At 37.6% G+C, this 17,582-nt stretch overlaps 1 protein-coding gene across 1 annotated transcript in view; it reads right to left on the minus strand.

Moving 5' to 3' along the window:
* ddb1 (damage-specific DNA binding protein 1) overlaps positions 1-17,582 on the minus strand; it is a 131,263-nt gene that overhangs the window by 108,674 nt on the left and 5,007 nt on the right. The window contains 4 exon segments of the mRNA XM_055154472.1: positions 3,836-3,952; positions 5,039-5,122; positions 6,863-7,021; positions 17,256-17,353. Coding sequence (XP_055010447.1) covers positions 3,836-3,952; positions 5,039-5,122; positions 6,863-7,021; positions 17,256-17,353 — 458 coding nt within the window.

The raw sequence follows: 17,582 nt of genomic DNA on the forward strand, positions 1-17,582 counted from the left end.
CTATCTCCAGCAGAAGCCATTATTTTGTTTGGGCCGACCTGCTGCCTCCAGAATATGCTTGTGAAGAGGATAAAGTACACAATGTGACAACATCATTCTCTTATCTAGTTTGTAGTTAAAAAAATTAAAATAAATTATATATATCAAAATTATCAAAGCCATTGGTTCCTCTAGCTTCTAAGCCAGGGGTGTCAAACTCATTTTGGTCCGGGGGCCGAATCCAACCTACTTTGATCCCAAAGGGGCCGGATCAGAAAACTCATGGCATATATACCCTAAAAACAGCAATAAGTTCAAGTATTTGTGCAGAGAAACACAAATCTATTACAGAAATATTTTTTAACTGATGAACTGTTTCTTTTACAAAATATTATATTATGAACAACCTGAAACTTTAAGAAAAATGCAATTTCAACACAATGTTTTAACATGAACTTGTATGCAAATAGGGATAAGTCAATTTTTCTTGGAAAATCCTGCACTCGGCTCCACTTTTCTCATGTTGGACATTTTGCTGATGAGGGTGTCATGGTCAACAGTCAAAACGATCGTCCTTTAAGAGCATTTGGAAAGAGACAAGTCTTCATTTGTGCTGCTCTGGTGGGAGGGGCCACGTACAGAGACGCTGGAGACACTGTTATGCTCAGCGACGCAGAAAATTACCAATATTTTAATAGAAAATATAATTAAAATATTTTAGTAGAAAAACAGCCGAAGGCCACATTAAAGGTCTTGGAGGGCCGGATCCGGCCCCCGGGCCTTATGTTTGACACCTGTGTTCTAAGCAATTGGTATCAACCATAAAAAAAACATATTGGTTGGCTTCTACATAAAAGTGTCAACTGACCCAAAAATGTGTAAACTTTTTAAAGAAGACATTGTGGTTGTGTCTGCTATATAGTTGTAGTCTATGGGTGTTTCTCAATTCTGAGGGTCCTTCCTCCAAAGGCCACTTTAGAACACTCCTCTGGAGTTGGCTCCTCTGAAGCAGAGCAAAGTGTCCTACTCACAGCCCTGGAGCACAGGTGGAATAGGCTCCAGAGGGAGCAATTGCAATGTGTCACATGACCAGATCAAACGCGATAAAACCCATTGGATCTGTCCAAAGTGGTTCAGAAGCTGAGGATCCTGGGAATTTGGAAGCACCCTATGTCACCTGTAAATCATTCTTATTTTATAATTTGGTCTTTTGGATTTGATGATGATATTGATATTGATCTAAAATTACTTCATAAAAGAAACAAGTCCGCTGATTTCCACATTACAAAACTGCAGTGCCCAATGGGAGCTCACAACATCAGCAACACAGCTGCAGATCACACTATTGGAAAGTGGATTTTTATTTAATTTGTATCAAAGTGACAACACAAAGCTGCCAAACCCTATGCTTACCATCGATTAAGAAACTTAAACTGAAGACCAAAGTAACTCCAGGGCAGTAGGCATGTACCAGTGTTGATGAAAACATGGGTGGATGGGAGTAATGACATCTTGAATACAGGAGAATAAAGATTACTCAAACATGCATGAATCACTCTAAATAAAACTTCAGATGGTTAAAGGTTCTGAAAAGTTCTGTGGTTAAAAGTTCTGAAAAGTTCATTTTACTTGATATATAAATATATCTCACCCACTTATCCTCCCTTCATCCAAACAGAATACAAGTGAAGTTCTCCCATGGCAATATCAAACATAAACCAATTAAACGAGACAACACTGTTCAGTGGAATGTTAATTACAGAGTACCTACTACACTCCCTTTTGAGGCCATATTTAAATTATCACACAGATCAACTGTAGCAATCTCGACTTTCTGCTAGTCATTCATACTTTGATATTGAAATGAAAGTGCTGGTGGAGTTGATTTCTGAAGAATCAATGTCACCTTTAGTGATAGAAGCTTGTGACAATAATGTGTGAAACAGGGTGATACATTTCTTTATAACTTTAAGACATATTAAAACTCTTAAAAGTTCAGATGTTCACATTTCAACTCCAAGCTAGGAATATGTATTAAAATGAGTTGGGGTGGAAGAAAATGAAAGCTTGCTCTGGATATGCTGTTACTAACCTCATCAGCAGAAACAATACTGGATAAGAAGCCAAGTGGGTGTATTATAAAAACTGTTTGGAGCATTCTAACATGTTATAATCTCTGTTCCTTCATCAAAAAAATGCCTGAAGTAGTTTTATATGTCATCCATGCATGTTTGAGTAAAATTGCTATCTGTTTTGAATCCTTTTCAAACCCTTCTTACGGATAGCAGTATGATACTACCCTAAGCTCAGTCCAAAGCCCTACGTCACCCATGCTCCCACATGACAATTCTCTATAAATATACAAAATCACGATACAAACAATACACTAAAATTTCAAAGACCTGATGTGCCAGACTGGCACCACCTAGTGCCTCCACTCAATTACATTTCTCTCCAGCAACTAGGCCAGGAATCAAAATACAATAGACGGTACGCAAAAACCCCGGAAGTGCAAGTTCGGGCATCAGCCAATCAGCGAAGAGCCAGACATTCTGTGTTGGCAACGATTCCCGAGATCGAGGATTTAAAGCCAGAATAAAGAGAATGTTTGGTGAATTTCATCAAGGGGAAAGACATTATTGTCCTTCTTCCTATGGGGATTTGGGAAAAGCTTAATACACCAGTTAGCCCCATTAGCGGCACATTACATACGTCACGACTAAATAGCAGCGATTGGTTAAATGATAAAAAGTACCCGCCTACTGTCGAGCGAATGAAATCTAAGGCTCAGAGGTCAGACGGTTTGTATGAAGTGGAACGAAGTAAAACCGGCTGATGAATCAGGCTAGCGATGTGCGACAGAGCTAAGTTAAACTTATTAAACATGTTAATCCACTGTTTTTGGCAAATATAGCATTTTGAAAACAATAAAAGGTAACATAGTGATCTAAATATGTAATGTTATGTGTTAGAAATGACCCAAAAACCCACTATAGGAAGCATGATGGTCAGAATTGACCAGATTTTCTATATGTATTTAGTTAGATTTGGTAAAACAACTTAATTTTTAAAAAGATGGCATGTATAAGTGCCTACGGCTTCGACGGTATCATAATAAAAACATTAAAAGTCTACAATTGGATAATATATCAAATCATATCCGCCTAATATAAGTCAGTGGCTAGCTTTGTTAAATACATCCCGTCCATGGAGCATTTGACTTTCATCTTGAGGCTTCAAAAACAAAAGGGTGATGCCCCCTGGGAGAAATGAGATACTTTTCTCATGTTAAAGGAAACAACTGACCTTGTATTTAATATGTTTGTTCTTGTTTACTTTAATTGAGGGTACATTCGACACATCTTTTACTCTGTTTTCTGGCCCCTTTGTTCTTTATCCTATGTTGTAAAAGTACTTGAGTACAAATAAAGTGTAAAAAGAAGAAAAAATATCATTGTAAGGAGGCCTAGCGGTGTGTTTATGTTGCACTACCACATTACTTTTGTTTTATTTAGCCAAATTTGTGTCGGTGTGTGGTCGGGGGGAAATGGGTCTTTTAGTCTTTTTTTGTTTGTTGTCGTTTTGTATTTGTTGTGGGTGTTGCTTTATGTTTTTGGGTTTTGTTTTATGTTGATTATTGTAATTTGTTAAATGTTGATTATTGTATTTTGTTAAATGTTATATTCTGTTGTCCTTAATTTAAAAAAAAAAGTATAAAAAGAAGTGCAATACTCCATTTTAAAGAAGACATGATATTTTTCTGGTACCTGAAAGAAACTATGATGTATGTGGATTGGTATGTTATGGTGCATTTGCTTTATTGGTTGATGTGAATAGTGTGCTTGAGTGCTCTTACCTGTCCCTGGCCTTGTCTCTCCAGGTCCACCACGCACATGTCCACAATGGGCCCCAGGTTGGTGAAGGTCTCCATGACGGTGACAAACGAGCCCTGATCATTACTGTCCACGTTCAGCTGCACAAACAAACGCACGGTACAAAGCACTTAGATAAAGAAGAGGAACTCAAGGCCAAAACCCAACATGTAATTTTCTAATTTCAAAGGAAAAATGGTAGGACTGTAGGCCATTTGCTGTTTGGTCGGTTAATCAGTCAATGGCGTCTTCGATTACCAAAATGAATATTAGTCGACCAAACATTTTATTAGATTATTGGATTTCTGGCGGCAGCAGTAACAGCAGAAAGGAAGAGTGAGTGACCTGATTTGGTATTTTTTTGGTATTTATATGTTTAAAAAAAAACAAAGTAGAATAAACCCATTCAGTCTGCCTTTAAATAAATACTTCCTATTCCTATTTTTCCTATTACCGTTTAAGGATGTTTTTTGCATGAACTCCCCCTGCTGGTGTAGTCTAGTGAGAGCAGTTTTGGGTCAGATACATAGAGATGGAGTAATGGTTTTGACAGCTTTTCCCATGCCTCATTTTTAGTTGAAAGAATTTCTTAAGTTGATGACAGACATAGTAAATCGACCATGTGTCTGAAATTACTAACAAAGTAACCCACCCCAAATATTGCTATCGAGTTCATCCAGAAGGAGGTAAGCCCACAAAACTGTAGCTGTTCAAAGTTGTTGTAGAATGTCGTCCTTCAGTAGTCTACAGCATTTAATTAAATGCAGTGCTGAAATGTTCTAATTGCAAGGTAAATAATTTATATTAAAAACTAACATCAAATTTTACTGCTAATTGGACACATCCGTCAATAAGAGATTTTTAAGAGAATAATTATGTCACATTACTTTTGCATTTATAAAATAAAGTTAATTAGATTTTAGATTTTTTTTTTAATCAGTAGATGGCAGACATGAAACCTGTCCCATTCTCCTCTCCCCAGGTCTTTTTCAGGCATGCCTGTCACTCAAAACACCCCTCCCCTCACTCCCCCCTCCAATTGGGGTCTAAAAACAGACCCCTGATGATACACTGACTGCGATCTGACATGTAAGAAATAATGAGCTAAATTATTTCTAGAACTATGATAACAATGTGAGTGGGTGGCATTTGTTTTGGCAGTACAATGTAAACATAGAGGTTCTTACCTTGACTAGCTGAGAGTCGCCCAGTCTAGAGCCGACAAACACCACCCCGTTGTCTAGGTACGTCAGGCACTCTGCGATGGACGTCTGCACAAACCAAACACTCACTAAGCATTCACATTCAGAATAAGGTTGCAAGGCTAACAGCAATCACAACTGTAATTATAATTTCAAAAGACAATTATTTGAAGGTAATTTAAAATCTTCTTAATGCCCTTCATGACAAAGGATAAAACCTTCAATAGTTAAGCAGATCTATTATCAGGGCCTGGATTATATTGTTCTATTGTTGCATCTTCATCAAAAACCTACCTGGAGTTTTGTTTTGTAGGTATAACACACAGATCCTGCATATTTAGGCTGTGTTCTTTTCTCAAACTGAAAACACTACAATAGAGGAAGCACTCCACTGTGTTTTTAAGCTCCATACACCTTCACTAGAAAAAAACATTTTTTGAAATGGCAGCAGTGGTTATTAAAGTTATTCTAGTGTATTGCAGAGCGAAGCAAATCAATTTAAAAATAGCTGTGAATTTTAAAATGATCACTTGACATCACAAGTTTTGAACTTTGGACATGTAGAGTCTTTTGCATAATGTAGGACCTTTACTGCACGTGGGCATATTTAAATGTACATTGTGAACTGAAATGTACTTTGTAAAGATAGATTGATTTCCAAATAAAGATCTAAAGTGTTAAGCACAAAAGAAAAAAAATTCACAAAAGAAATAACAGATCATGGTGACACCGGCTAACTTACCCCATAATTTACAACATCATACTGATCAAATGGATTCTACATTTTGAAGTGGTGCGACTCAACCTGGCACATCAGAACTTTAATTGCCGCTATCACACAATGAGAATTCTCTGTTTAAATAAGATGCAATTACGTGAGCAGTTTGAAATGTCTTCTCTTTTGTGCTCTGTAGGAAAACAGACAGAAGTAAGCGCATGTCCTTGAGTGTCTGCCAATGTTATTTTAGAATTGTTAATAAAAGGAGCTAAAATTGGTGTTGAAAATAAATACGATTTTTAATAGACCATTCAATTCATATTTTTGTGAACCTAGTAAAGTCATGGATTGAGACTATTTTCCATTGTGCATTTTCAAAGCTAAGAAATTTTGAGACAAGACAACAAGACATCGCGTCTGACCCTGAACACTAAATGCCTTTTATAGCCGTAGGTGCCATTAGGGCGGCTTACTCATACGTACAAACCTCTTTCTGCTATTTATTTGTACCTGCCAAGGCTAAAAACGGTGAATGAACACTCAATGAGGAACACTAACTAAATGCACGGAAATTAAATGCACAGTAAAAAAAAAGTGTTTCCATATCCAATGCATTCTCATAAAATCGCTTCATACCTGTATTTGAAAAACTTTACATTGCAAGTTTGTTGCAAATGTGGTGTTTGTATCCACTGTAGAGCGCATGTGCATAAAGATGTATCCAAACCAGACCAGATAAAGTTCTCTAAAATTCTTCTTCCAGGTAACCGTATAGTAAAATTGTAGTTATTTATCAAAACAAAAAGCACATGCTCTGAGCGCTGCCTTTAATATGGTTCATTGGCATACACATTTATTTTATTTCAGTAATAACTGAACATAGTATTGCTTATACTATGTTTCAAGGAAGAAAAGTATTTTCTTAATAATATTGGCCATTAATTTAATTTTTTTTTTAAAAAGGCACTGAAAAAAGAACTGTTCAGGAACTGGTACTGAAAAGCAGGTATTGTTAAAGTACTGTATCAACAAAAATCAAACGGTACCCAGTCCTAGGTTTGAGTGGACAGAAATGCATGAAGGCGGGTTACCTCTCCGAGCAGCTCCACGTGCAGGTCTTTAAGAGCCACAGTCCCATCCATCAGCTCCTCCTTCTCCAGCAGCAGCATGAAGAGACGGCCCTCCATGTCTCCCAGCAGGTAGCGTGAGCCGTTGGGGTCCACACGGTTGTGACACACGATAGTGCTTTGCTGTGGTAACACACAAACACACAAGGACTTTAAAGCAGACCTATTCTGCAAAATCTACTTTGAACCATGTTATAGTTGTTTCTTTGAGAGATGCTGAATGGGAGTGCCCTTTATTTGGGCTAACATATGACCTACCAAAGGCTATGTCTTCAAGGGGAAATGCAAGTACCTTAACTGAGCAAACCTGTGCTCAGAGTAATAAGTCCTGTAACTCATTTTTAATCAGGTCATGGTGTAGCCTTTTTCCCCCATTACTGAATTCACCAAATTGACGTTCTAATACTGCATATATCAAAAACTTTGTTTATCTCCCCAACCAAGTAAGTGCATAATAACTGGACAGTCATACAAGTCTCTTAATATATTTTATTCTGAGAATATCTGTGTGGTATTGTTCCTTCTGACAGACAGGGAGTGGCATTTAGTCAAAATATCTTACCAAAACAGTCAGTCAAGATGGCCACCACTTTCAACAACCTGGACAAGCCTATAATAGCACAACAACTGGCAGCTTGACAGTTTTACCCATGTAGCTGTCTTCACTAAGACCAAGAAAGCAGGTCACAGGTTTCGTTTATTTAAAAATAAAAACGTAAACCTAAGTGATATTTGGAGTTTTATGCTAACTTATAATCTTCTGCCCAAATATTCCAATATATTCCAACCAAAAAAAGTTATTGTGGAAAAAACAACCTCCCGTGAAAGCCTGGCAGAACAGTGAATCATTTCTTATATAGAACCTAGTAAAAGCAGAAAGGATCTCCAGGTCTACTTCACAGGCCTAGAGTGACACCTACTGGCATACAATGAAACTGCAACCTTTCTTTTATACTCAAATCCATTGCACTTGCAGACTTGACAGAACAGAAAACCAATCAAAATCTCATCATAATCATGTTCATATTGTGCAATTCATTAAGAGATAAAACGTCCTCTGTAGAGAACAATATATCCTGTCTCAATGATGATTATTTGTTATCTAGGGCCCAAGTTTAGACAAGGGAGGCAGGGTTTCCATAATGTCGGAATCCACACATGACATATAAAGATACTATGTCACTTTTCTGATGGGGGGGTGGGGAGTAAATTTGATTTGGATATCACTTTTTTTTTTATCTTCAAGGCACTCAAAGCGCTTTACATCAAGGAGCCACACACACACATTTAAACACTAGAGTACACAGACACTGGAGGTGATGTGGGTTAAGCATTTTGTCCAAGGACATAATGACGGTATTCATCTGAATCAGTGTATCATTCGTTCATTCGTTTTTCAATATAAATCCAAAAATAAGAAAATGAAAAAACAACAATTTTCTTCATTATCTGTCTCTAAAACCAAAACGAAAAAAACAGATAACTATTTGTTTTTTTCAGTTTTTTGATTTTGTGAAAAAACGGATAACGGCTGTTTCCCGTTTCCGTAAAACTGCGAACCCGGACTGAACCAGGACTGAACCAGGATGGGCCCGGAGGTGCACCTGCGTAGCCTGTTGGGTGATCAGGACTGAGACCAGGACCAGACCAGGACCAGACCGGGACTAGACTGGGACCGGAACTGAGACTGAGACTGAGACCGGGACCAGACCAGTACTGAGAATGGGCCTGAGATTGGGACCAGACCGGGACCAAGCTGGGACTGAGACCGGAACCAGACCAGGACTCAGACCAGGACTGAGACCAGGACTGAGACTAGGCCCAGACCGGGACTGAGACCGGGACTGAGACCGGGACTGAGACCGGGACTGAGACCGGGACCAGTCCTGGTATAGTCCCAGAATCATTATCAGTTATCCATTTTTCCATTTTGGTTTTGAAGACAAATAATGAAGAAAACTGTTGTTTTTTAATTTTTTTAATTTTTGGTTTTATAGTGAAAAACAAATAAACAAATGATACACGGATTCATCTGTGGGAGCTGGAATCGCATCGCCAACCTGTGGGCCACTGGATCTGACCTCTCTACCTTTAGATATGAACTGCCAAATATTTGTTGATGAATGTTCGGTTCATTAACTCTTTTGTTTTGACATCTGCAGTTCGTGTTAGTTAAGAAGGTATTCTTTCAGTTTCTCCGCAGCCTCAGTACTCTTGGGTCTGAACATTTCCATACAAACTCGACTTATCGGACGAATTTCAATTAGATCCGTCTCCACAATCGCTCCGACACTTCTTTCCGAGCTTTCCCCCATGCTCTGAAAAGCCTTGACACCTCTTATCTCCCCCCACACTTGTGCTTGATACAGTCGCCGCAATAATAGTCTTGATTGGAAACGGCATTCAACTCGTGAAGCCTGACTGAGCCCTCTCCAGCACGTCCCTCCTCAATCGCGTTGGTTTATTGTCGGTGTCTACTGTAATTTCTCACTTGGCCGAACTTCCACAAAACTAATTCTCCCAATCCCTCTCACGCCTGCATTGCTTACATCTGTTGGCTGAAGCGGATTTGTGCGTGGAAAAATAGAAAACCCGAGCACCTCTTTTGAATGGCAGGTAATTAGCTTGTTATATCGTGGCCACCAATGACTGCTTTCAGAAATGTATGAATCATTTCGGAGGCGCACATTGGGCATTTATCTTTCCGCCCGACTCCAAAGTGACAATTTCTGCATAAAGCCCCGAACACTGTGGTAGGTTTTGTGCCGGGGCTTAAAAGACGTGTTGCTGCTGAATGCTAATGCTTTAAAACATCACTGGAACTTTTGTGAATGACATTTGCATTAGTTACACACTGAACTGAACTATGGGCTGAATACCAAAACGACAAACATGACATGGTGTACATGAGGAAGGGCTGTATAAGGGAGTATATTAGGACTACTGTATAAGGGAGTAAAATTACTAGTAAAATAAAAAAAACTGTATTAGGGAATAAAATTACTAAATTACATTAAAATTCAATTACATTAAATTTAAGTCTGTAAAAAGGGCTGTATGTAGGGAGTATGTATGTATGCTGTGCGATTTTTTTATTTTATTTTTTTCCAATTTAACACATTTGTTACAGAGCTGATCAAAAACAACCCCCAGATCAAAAACAAGCCATGGTATATAACTTTGACAACAATATATACATAGACTATAAAGCACGTGTAGTTTTGTTTTGTTCTCATGTTTGCACTGTTGCACTGTAGAGGGGCTTGCATCTCCACAGACCTGACTCTTATCTGGCCTTGAAGAGGGTCTCCTCCTGCTCCTTTCTGTGGAATTGTTGTTCCTCTGGTTATAATACTAAATTAGTCAAACCTGCACCGGTGACATAAAACCTCTTAATCTGGGTATCATTTGTTCTTTTGTTTTTCAATATAAAACCAAAAATAAGAAAATTTAAAAAGCAACAGTTTTCTTTATTATTTGTCTCCAAAACCAAAACGAAAAAAGGTATAACAATTCGTTTTTTTTAGTTTTCAATTTTGTGTTTAAATGAATAATGGTAAAAACGTTTGTTTCCCGTTTCCGTGACTTAAACTGAGATGCCGGACTGGACCAGGACTGGACCAGGACTGGACCGGCCTCAGTCCCGGCCTCAGTCCCGGCCTCAGTCCCGGCCTCAGTCCCGGCCTCAGTCCCGGCCTCAGTCCCGGCCTCAGTCCCGGCCTCAGTCCCGGCCTCAGTCCCGGCCTCAGTCCCGGCCTGGTCCGAATTTCAGTCCCAGTCTCATTCACAGTCTGGTCCCAGTCTGGTCCCGATCTAAGTGACAGTCTGGTCCCGGACCTTGTTTAGTCCTGGTTTAGTCCTGGTTCAGTCCGTATGCGGCAAGTCCAGCATCGCAGTTTAAGTCACGAAAATGGAAAACGGCTATTATCCGTTTTTTCCATTATTCATTTAAACACAAAAAACAAATCATTATTGTTTTGTTTTTTTCATTTTGGTTTTGGAGACAAATAAAGAAAAAACAGTTTTTTAGTTTTCTAAGATTTGGTTTTATTTTGAAAAACGAATGACACATGGATTCCTCTGCAGGCATGTTTTTGGTGAGAAAACAATGGTATAAAATGGTAAAAAGCTTGAAAAAGTTCATTTTGCATAATACTCCCTCTTTATATTAAGGAAATAGCAGAATTTCTTTATCTTTCTGTTGTAATGTCAAAGTTTAATTTCAGATAGCTGTGAATGAAAGTGAATTAAGAATTTCCTTAATCCTTGTAGCACTAAACTGTGATATTGTGACATTACTACTCCACACAGCAATATCATCAGAACAGATTTTCTTGACTGTTTTTCTGATCTGAGTCCATTTCACCACTCAAAGATCATTAGACGCAATCAAGGGGTTTAAGAATGTTGAAAAATTAGGACCATTCAAACTAATTTCTAAAACCTTCTGAATGGTCAAAAGAGCTACAAGTGGAATCCATTAGAGGGAAATGACTAGACCAGGAAAAAGTCATCTTAGTACATACACCTGTGCAGCCAGAAAAATATGTGGAACAGTGCAATTACTAGTCTGGGCCTAACCTAAACTTGCTAAAAATAATTAGTACAGCATACAGAGTTTAGTAGTGAAAAAAGTAAATTAAGGACAGGTCTGCTCATTCTCAGTATATGGAAAGACCATGACTAAAGTGAAATTTTAGAACCTCATTGTAACTGAGCTGGCAGCACTCATTCATTATTTGAATGTGTTGGAGGTTTGTGATAGTGAGACTTTTGAGTTTCAATCAAGTTTCTTTGCTTAAATTCATGTTATGGTATAGAAACAGCTAAAAAAAACTACATAGACCATGATGCTCTGCTCTGTTTCAGTCCAATACACATGATAAAATAACTTATTAAACACTTTTACATCTTATATTATGACAGAAAAGTAGCATATACACTCTTTTGTTAGCCTCCACAAAATATTGGAATAAATATGATACCGTGAGATGCATATCTTTATGTCCCTAATATCTGGCGACCTAAAGCGTGAGGTTCATCCTGCTTTCTGACTGAATAATTACTTCAAGATGCTGTACCTGATTCTCATTATTTTAAAGAAGACATATTGTGCTTGTGTCTACTGTACAGTTATAATCTATGACACCCGAGGATCATTATGTTAGAATTCACATGTTTTAAACTGCAATATTCACCTAAAACAACCTGAGAAAAGAAACAAGCACACTGACATCAGTGTTAGAAAACCATGGTGCCCAATGGATGTCAGTGTAAATCTCAAAGGGCCGTGCAATTATCACCACGTTCTATGGATAGCTGCAGATCACTCTAGTGAGCCGCAGATTTTTCTTCATTTGCTCTGACAAGTCTATATTTGCGTAACACAACTTTTTTAAATATGTGAAAAATAGGGATGGGACAAGGTCTCATGAGACAAAAAGATCGTGCACACATGAGAAACACGACCTTGTGAGATTTTTTTTTCCCCATGAACTGCCCTTTGCCTTGGACAAAAATGAGTTAAGCGCTGGTGAGTTATACAATTTGAGAAGCTGTAGTTCCAAAAAGCAATGGTACAACTAAAGTACATAAAACAGATAAAAATAGTGAAGTCAAAATTGTGAAATTGATTGCACTGACTATTTATTACAAATGATGTCAAAATCTCATCTTGTCTCGTGTGGTGTGTCTCATCTCGTGAAAACTGTGTCTCGACCCACCCCTAATAAAAAACATAACTAGTTCACTAAACAGTTTGCAGTAGTTCAAAGTTGACTAAAATTATGAATTAAGAGCATTCTAATTATCTGTACAACGCATCCCTTTAGCTGACTGACTGCTTTGAATTTTCTTAAGGATCAATAAAGTATCCATCTATCTAACTTTCAGAAGCCATAGCGGAGTTTTGTTGCCACGTTCAAGCTAAAAACTAACATGCTAATGACGCACCCCGATTTTCTGGAACTGAGGCAAAACCAATTTTGCTCAGAAACGGTAAATCAAATCAGTATTTGAATTGAACATGTTTACTCCACTACACAGATGCCCAATTATTTTTAGTAAAACTTATCTTGCCTTTAATTGCAAAACTACAGATGTAACAATATCTAAATGTCTTTGTACAATATTTTCACGATACACATCTCACTGTACGATATTTATTGCGATATTTTGTGGGGGCTAAGACAATTGTGAATATGCTTTGTTTTCCTTTCAAAATACCCTGATGTGCCTTTGGTTCAGTCATAATCTAAAGAATTAAGATTTAAAAGTGCTTAATAAGTTATTTTATTTTGTGTAAATTGGACTGAAACAGAACAAAGAATTATGGAATATGTAGTTCCCTGTTTCTTTTTGCCATTACTGCACCATCACAATGAATTTAAGCAAAGAGACTTGAGATTTGATATATTGTGAATGCCCACAATATTAATGAGACTTATGACAATACAATATCACCAAATTTCCATTATTGTTACATCCCCACACAAAACCACTTTAAAACATTTGCATTTGAACTAATAAAGGTATTAACTAACTCTCTAGCTGTCCTTTCACATTCACTTTAATAGGCCCTGATGCAACCAGCGTCATCTGGTGAGCACAATAAACTAGACAAAACAGAAGGAATTTTCAATCGAGAAGAATTAGAATGTTTTATGCGAAATGGCAATGAAGAGATGTAAGGGTTAGAATAGGGCTCAAACATGCATGGGGAACATAAAAGCTCTTCATGTTTTTGATGAAAGAACAATGTTATAGCATGGTAGAAAGCTCTGAAGTTGGTTTTGCATAATGCTCCCTCTTTAAGCCATGCTGAAGGAAATATCACACGAGTCAGGCTTTTTTATCTGGCTTAATTGTAAAGTTAATATTGTGGCATACCTACACCACATAGTACATTTTTTTCCGCACTATAGGGCGCACTTAAAAGCCTTTAATTTAATCAAAAAAGGACTGTGCACCTTATAATCCAGAGCACCTTATATATGAATTTATTTGGGTGTCTTAGTACAACTTTAGTAAACAACAAAGCCGCACCACTTGCAGAGTTACGGCTCCGTAGTCAGGACTACTCACAAGACAGAGAGACAGCGCCGAGCGACTTGCGCCATGATCTGCCAATGGATCATGGACGCCTGGACTAAGGATCAGTATTAACTGTGGTCTGAGCTTTCACCAAGACCGGAATCATCACTGAACTGCCAGGTAACAGTAACCACAATGACTCGGATAATGTTGAGAGGGATGCGAGCGTGCTGGACACCGTAATCACCCAACTGTTTGAACAGTTATGAGTTATTGTGAATACTCTAATAATTTAGAGTCTCAGACAGTATTTTTTTTATGTGTTACAATTATTGTGAAGGTGTTAATTAAAGTTTGACTGACTTATCTAACTGTTGTGTTTTGTTTAATGTGCCTTATATTCCGGTGCGGTTTATATGTGAAAAAAGTTCGAAAATAGACCATTCAGTGACAGAGAGCCTTATAATCCAGAGCGCCCTATAGTGTGGAAAATATGGTAATTTCTGTTTTCTTAGCTTCAACTTTTTTTTTTTTCCCAACTGCCCATTAACCACTCAAGGAGCATTAACAGCAACCAACTGGTTTAAGAATGGAAAAAAATATTAAGAAAAAATCAGGACCATTCAAAATTTGTTATTCCATCTTTTCAATGGTCAAAAGTGACACTTCTGGTGATAGACCCTGCCTTTACCCACAAAACCAGCTCAAAGCATCTGCAGTTGGATTAATAAAGGCTTTAACCAACACTCTGGCTGTCCTCCATTTCATTTTAATAGGCCCTGAAGAAACTTGTCACATCTGGTGAGCACAACCAACTAGACAAAACTCAAATCTGAATCGAGGGAAATTAGTTTTTTTTTTTTTTTTTTTTTTAGATAAACGGCAATGAAAAGTTAAAGGCTTCGAATAGGGCCCAGGAAAACTACTCAAACATGTGTGGATAACATCTAAAACCTCTTCAGGCATGTTTTGAAGAGGGACCATACATGGTACAACAAGATAGAAAGCTCCAAAAAACTCGATTTTGCACAATACCCCCTCTTTAGATTATGTTAATTGAAATAGCATATGGACCTTTTTGATTGACTTTTTTTTTTATCTGGCTGCTGTAACATTTGTACAACTTTGTATCAGAAAGATGGTCCCATAAAGAGGAATGGTGATCTATCAAGGATTTCCTTAATTGTAACACTAAAATGTGATATTGTGGCATCCCTACTCCACATAGTGATTTCATCAGAATAGATTTTCTTAACTTCAACTCTTTATCTACCCTTAGCCCATTTAACCACTCAAAAGATCATTAGCCACAATCAAGGGGTTTAAGAATGATGAAAAATGAGGACCATTCAAAACTAATTATTCCATCTTTTTAATGGTTGAAAGTGCTACAGGTGGCACCGTCACTTGAATAGGGCCTAGGGATGTATCCAAATCTCTCAGTACAATACTTTCGCAATACGCATCTCACGGTACAATATTTATAACAAATGTGTATATGCTACTTTTCTTTTTAAAATGCCTCGACAAGCCTTTGGTTCTGTCATATATAATAATAAAAATAATCCAATCCAAAGCCCTAAGATTTAAAAGTGCTTAAAGTTATTTCTTCACTGAAACAAAGCAAGGGATCATGGTTCTCTCAGTATTTTTTATTTATTTATTTTTATCTATTGCTGCACCATAACTAGGGATGGGCATTCGATGAAATTTTCTTAATCGATCGTCGGAAGAATTAACGATAGATTATCGATTAATCATTAACGTTTTTATATTAAAATTATCATCATTAATGCAGTTTTGCGCAACTCTCACAGAAACAAAACTTAAAACCGCATGGCTAATTTGCATAAACTAAGCGAAGGAAAGAAAACAGCTCTTGTGCACTGATGCGACACGACTCAGTGCAATACAGGTTAGTGTGACCATATTTGCATTTGTCAAAACCAGGACACCGTACGGGGGGAGGGAGGTGGGGACTCGCCATCAACATTGTGCTACTCTCACCTGGCAAAACTTTTTCCCACTGGACACCGAAACATATGTGCTGCTTTGTACACTGTGCACATGGCCTCACACTTGTCACGACCACAACGGAAAGCATGGAATTTCTTGTAGAAGTCATCGTTAAATACGTATTTGTGCGTCGACATGTTGCAGGCTGACCGACTGTGTCCTTCTGAGTGCAGAGAGCTACATGTACGGACCCGTTTGGTCACACAGCACAGCAACCTACATTCGGTTTGTCGATAAAAATGAACGTAATCGATGAAATTCTTAATGATCAATTATCGATTAATCGACTAATCATGCCCATCCCTAACCGTAACTACTCATTTATGCAAAGAAAGTACTAATTTGATATTTTGTGACGGTCCAAAATATTTTTTCATCCCCAATAGGCCCTGCAGCAACTTGTGACTGATCTGGTGAGCACAATCCACTAGACAAAACAGGGTATTTTAGTTTGGGGGATTAATACTTATTTTGAGTACTTTTTTTGTTCATACTACATAGGGAAGTTTTGGTTATTTTTCTGCAATATAAAAAGATTTTAGCTGTATATGCTTGAATTATAAACTAACACCATACAATGTAATTTGTTAAGGGCTGCATTCTGTTATTTCTTTATTTATTGCAGTCCTTTTTTTTTTTTTTTTTTTTCAAAGTTTTGAACATTTAGAATCCTTTTTGGAGGATAATCCTGTTTTATCACTGGCAGCTTTGTGTAAAATGTATTTGGAGGTGACAGAGAAGCAGAGACACAGTGGTTAGGTTAATTATAGAAGTGGGACAGTGGAAATGAGCGGCTCTGGGACTGGGCTGTTAAATATTAATTTAACAGAGAAACTCACTGATTAGCACAGTTTAAAGCTCAGGTTTTACAACAAATTTAAATTTAACACACTGACATAACGTGTGTTAAATTAATGATTAGATTATGACATAGGCAGAGCTTTGATTGGCTGTGCTTGAACTATCTACACTTGTTTCACTTCAGCATCTTAAAAAAAGATGTTCTAAAAATGTGCATCGGATTGAACTTAATGCATGGTCACGGTGAGGGTAGAGTTAATATACAAAGAGATTCATTTATGCAGATTTTGTATCTGATAGTACTTTAAAATACTGTAAATATGACACACAGTCCTTACTCAAAAGCGAAACATAGAATCCCTGGATTAAGCATTAACGTCATAGGAAATATCCAAAAAGAAAAGATTTATTATTACACTATATTTTTCCAATCACAGTGCCAGTAATAATAATGAATAATGAATTCAGACTACTCACAAAAACAAATACAACTAAGTGTAATTCTTACCTTGATGGTGGGTGGAGCGATGGCCAAGTACTTGTCTCCATTGTGGTATGTGATAGACTCTTGTCCTATGATTATAGCGCCTCCAAATGGCTCTGGCACTGAAATACAACATGAAGCTAAGGCTTAAAGCACAGGTTTAATAGGCAGATTTCCCTATCAATTACATTGTACTTTGCCATGAAATATCCAAAACTAAACTATACTGTTACTTCGTGTCATTGTTTTGAAGAAAGGCATGCCAATGACACAGCCATCTTTTTCGAGGCTGATTCATAAAACCACAAACTGCCACTTAACTGATGTAAAACTACGATAAAATTCCCAACA

The sequence above is a fragment of the Boleophthalmus pectinirostris genome, unplaced genomic scaffold, assembly GCF_026225935.1.
Source record: "Boleophthalmus pectinirostris isolate CB_2022bp ecotype Guang Dong unplaced genomic scaffold, ASM2622593v1 HiC_scaffold_19, whole genome shotgun sequence".
NCBI lineage: Eukaryota > Metazoa > Chordata > Actinopteri > Gobiiformes > Gobiidae > Boleophthalmus > Boleophthalmus pectinirostris.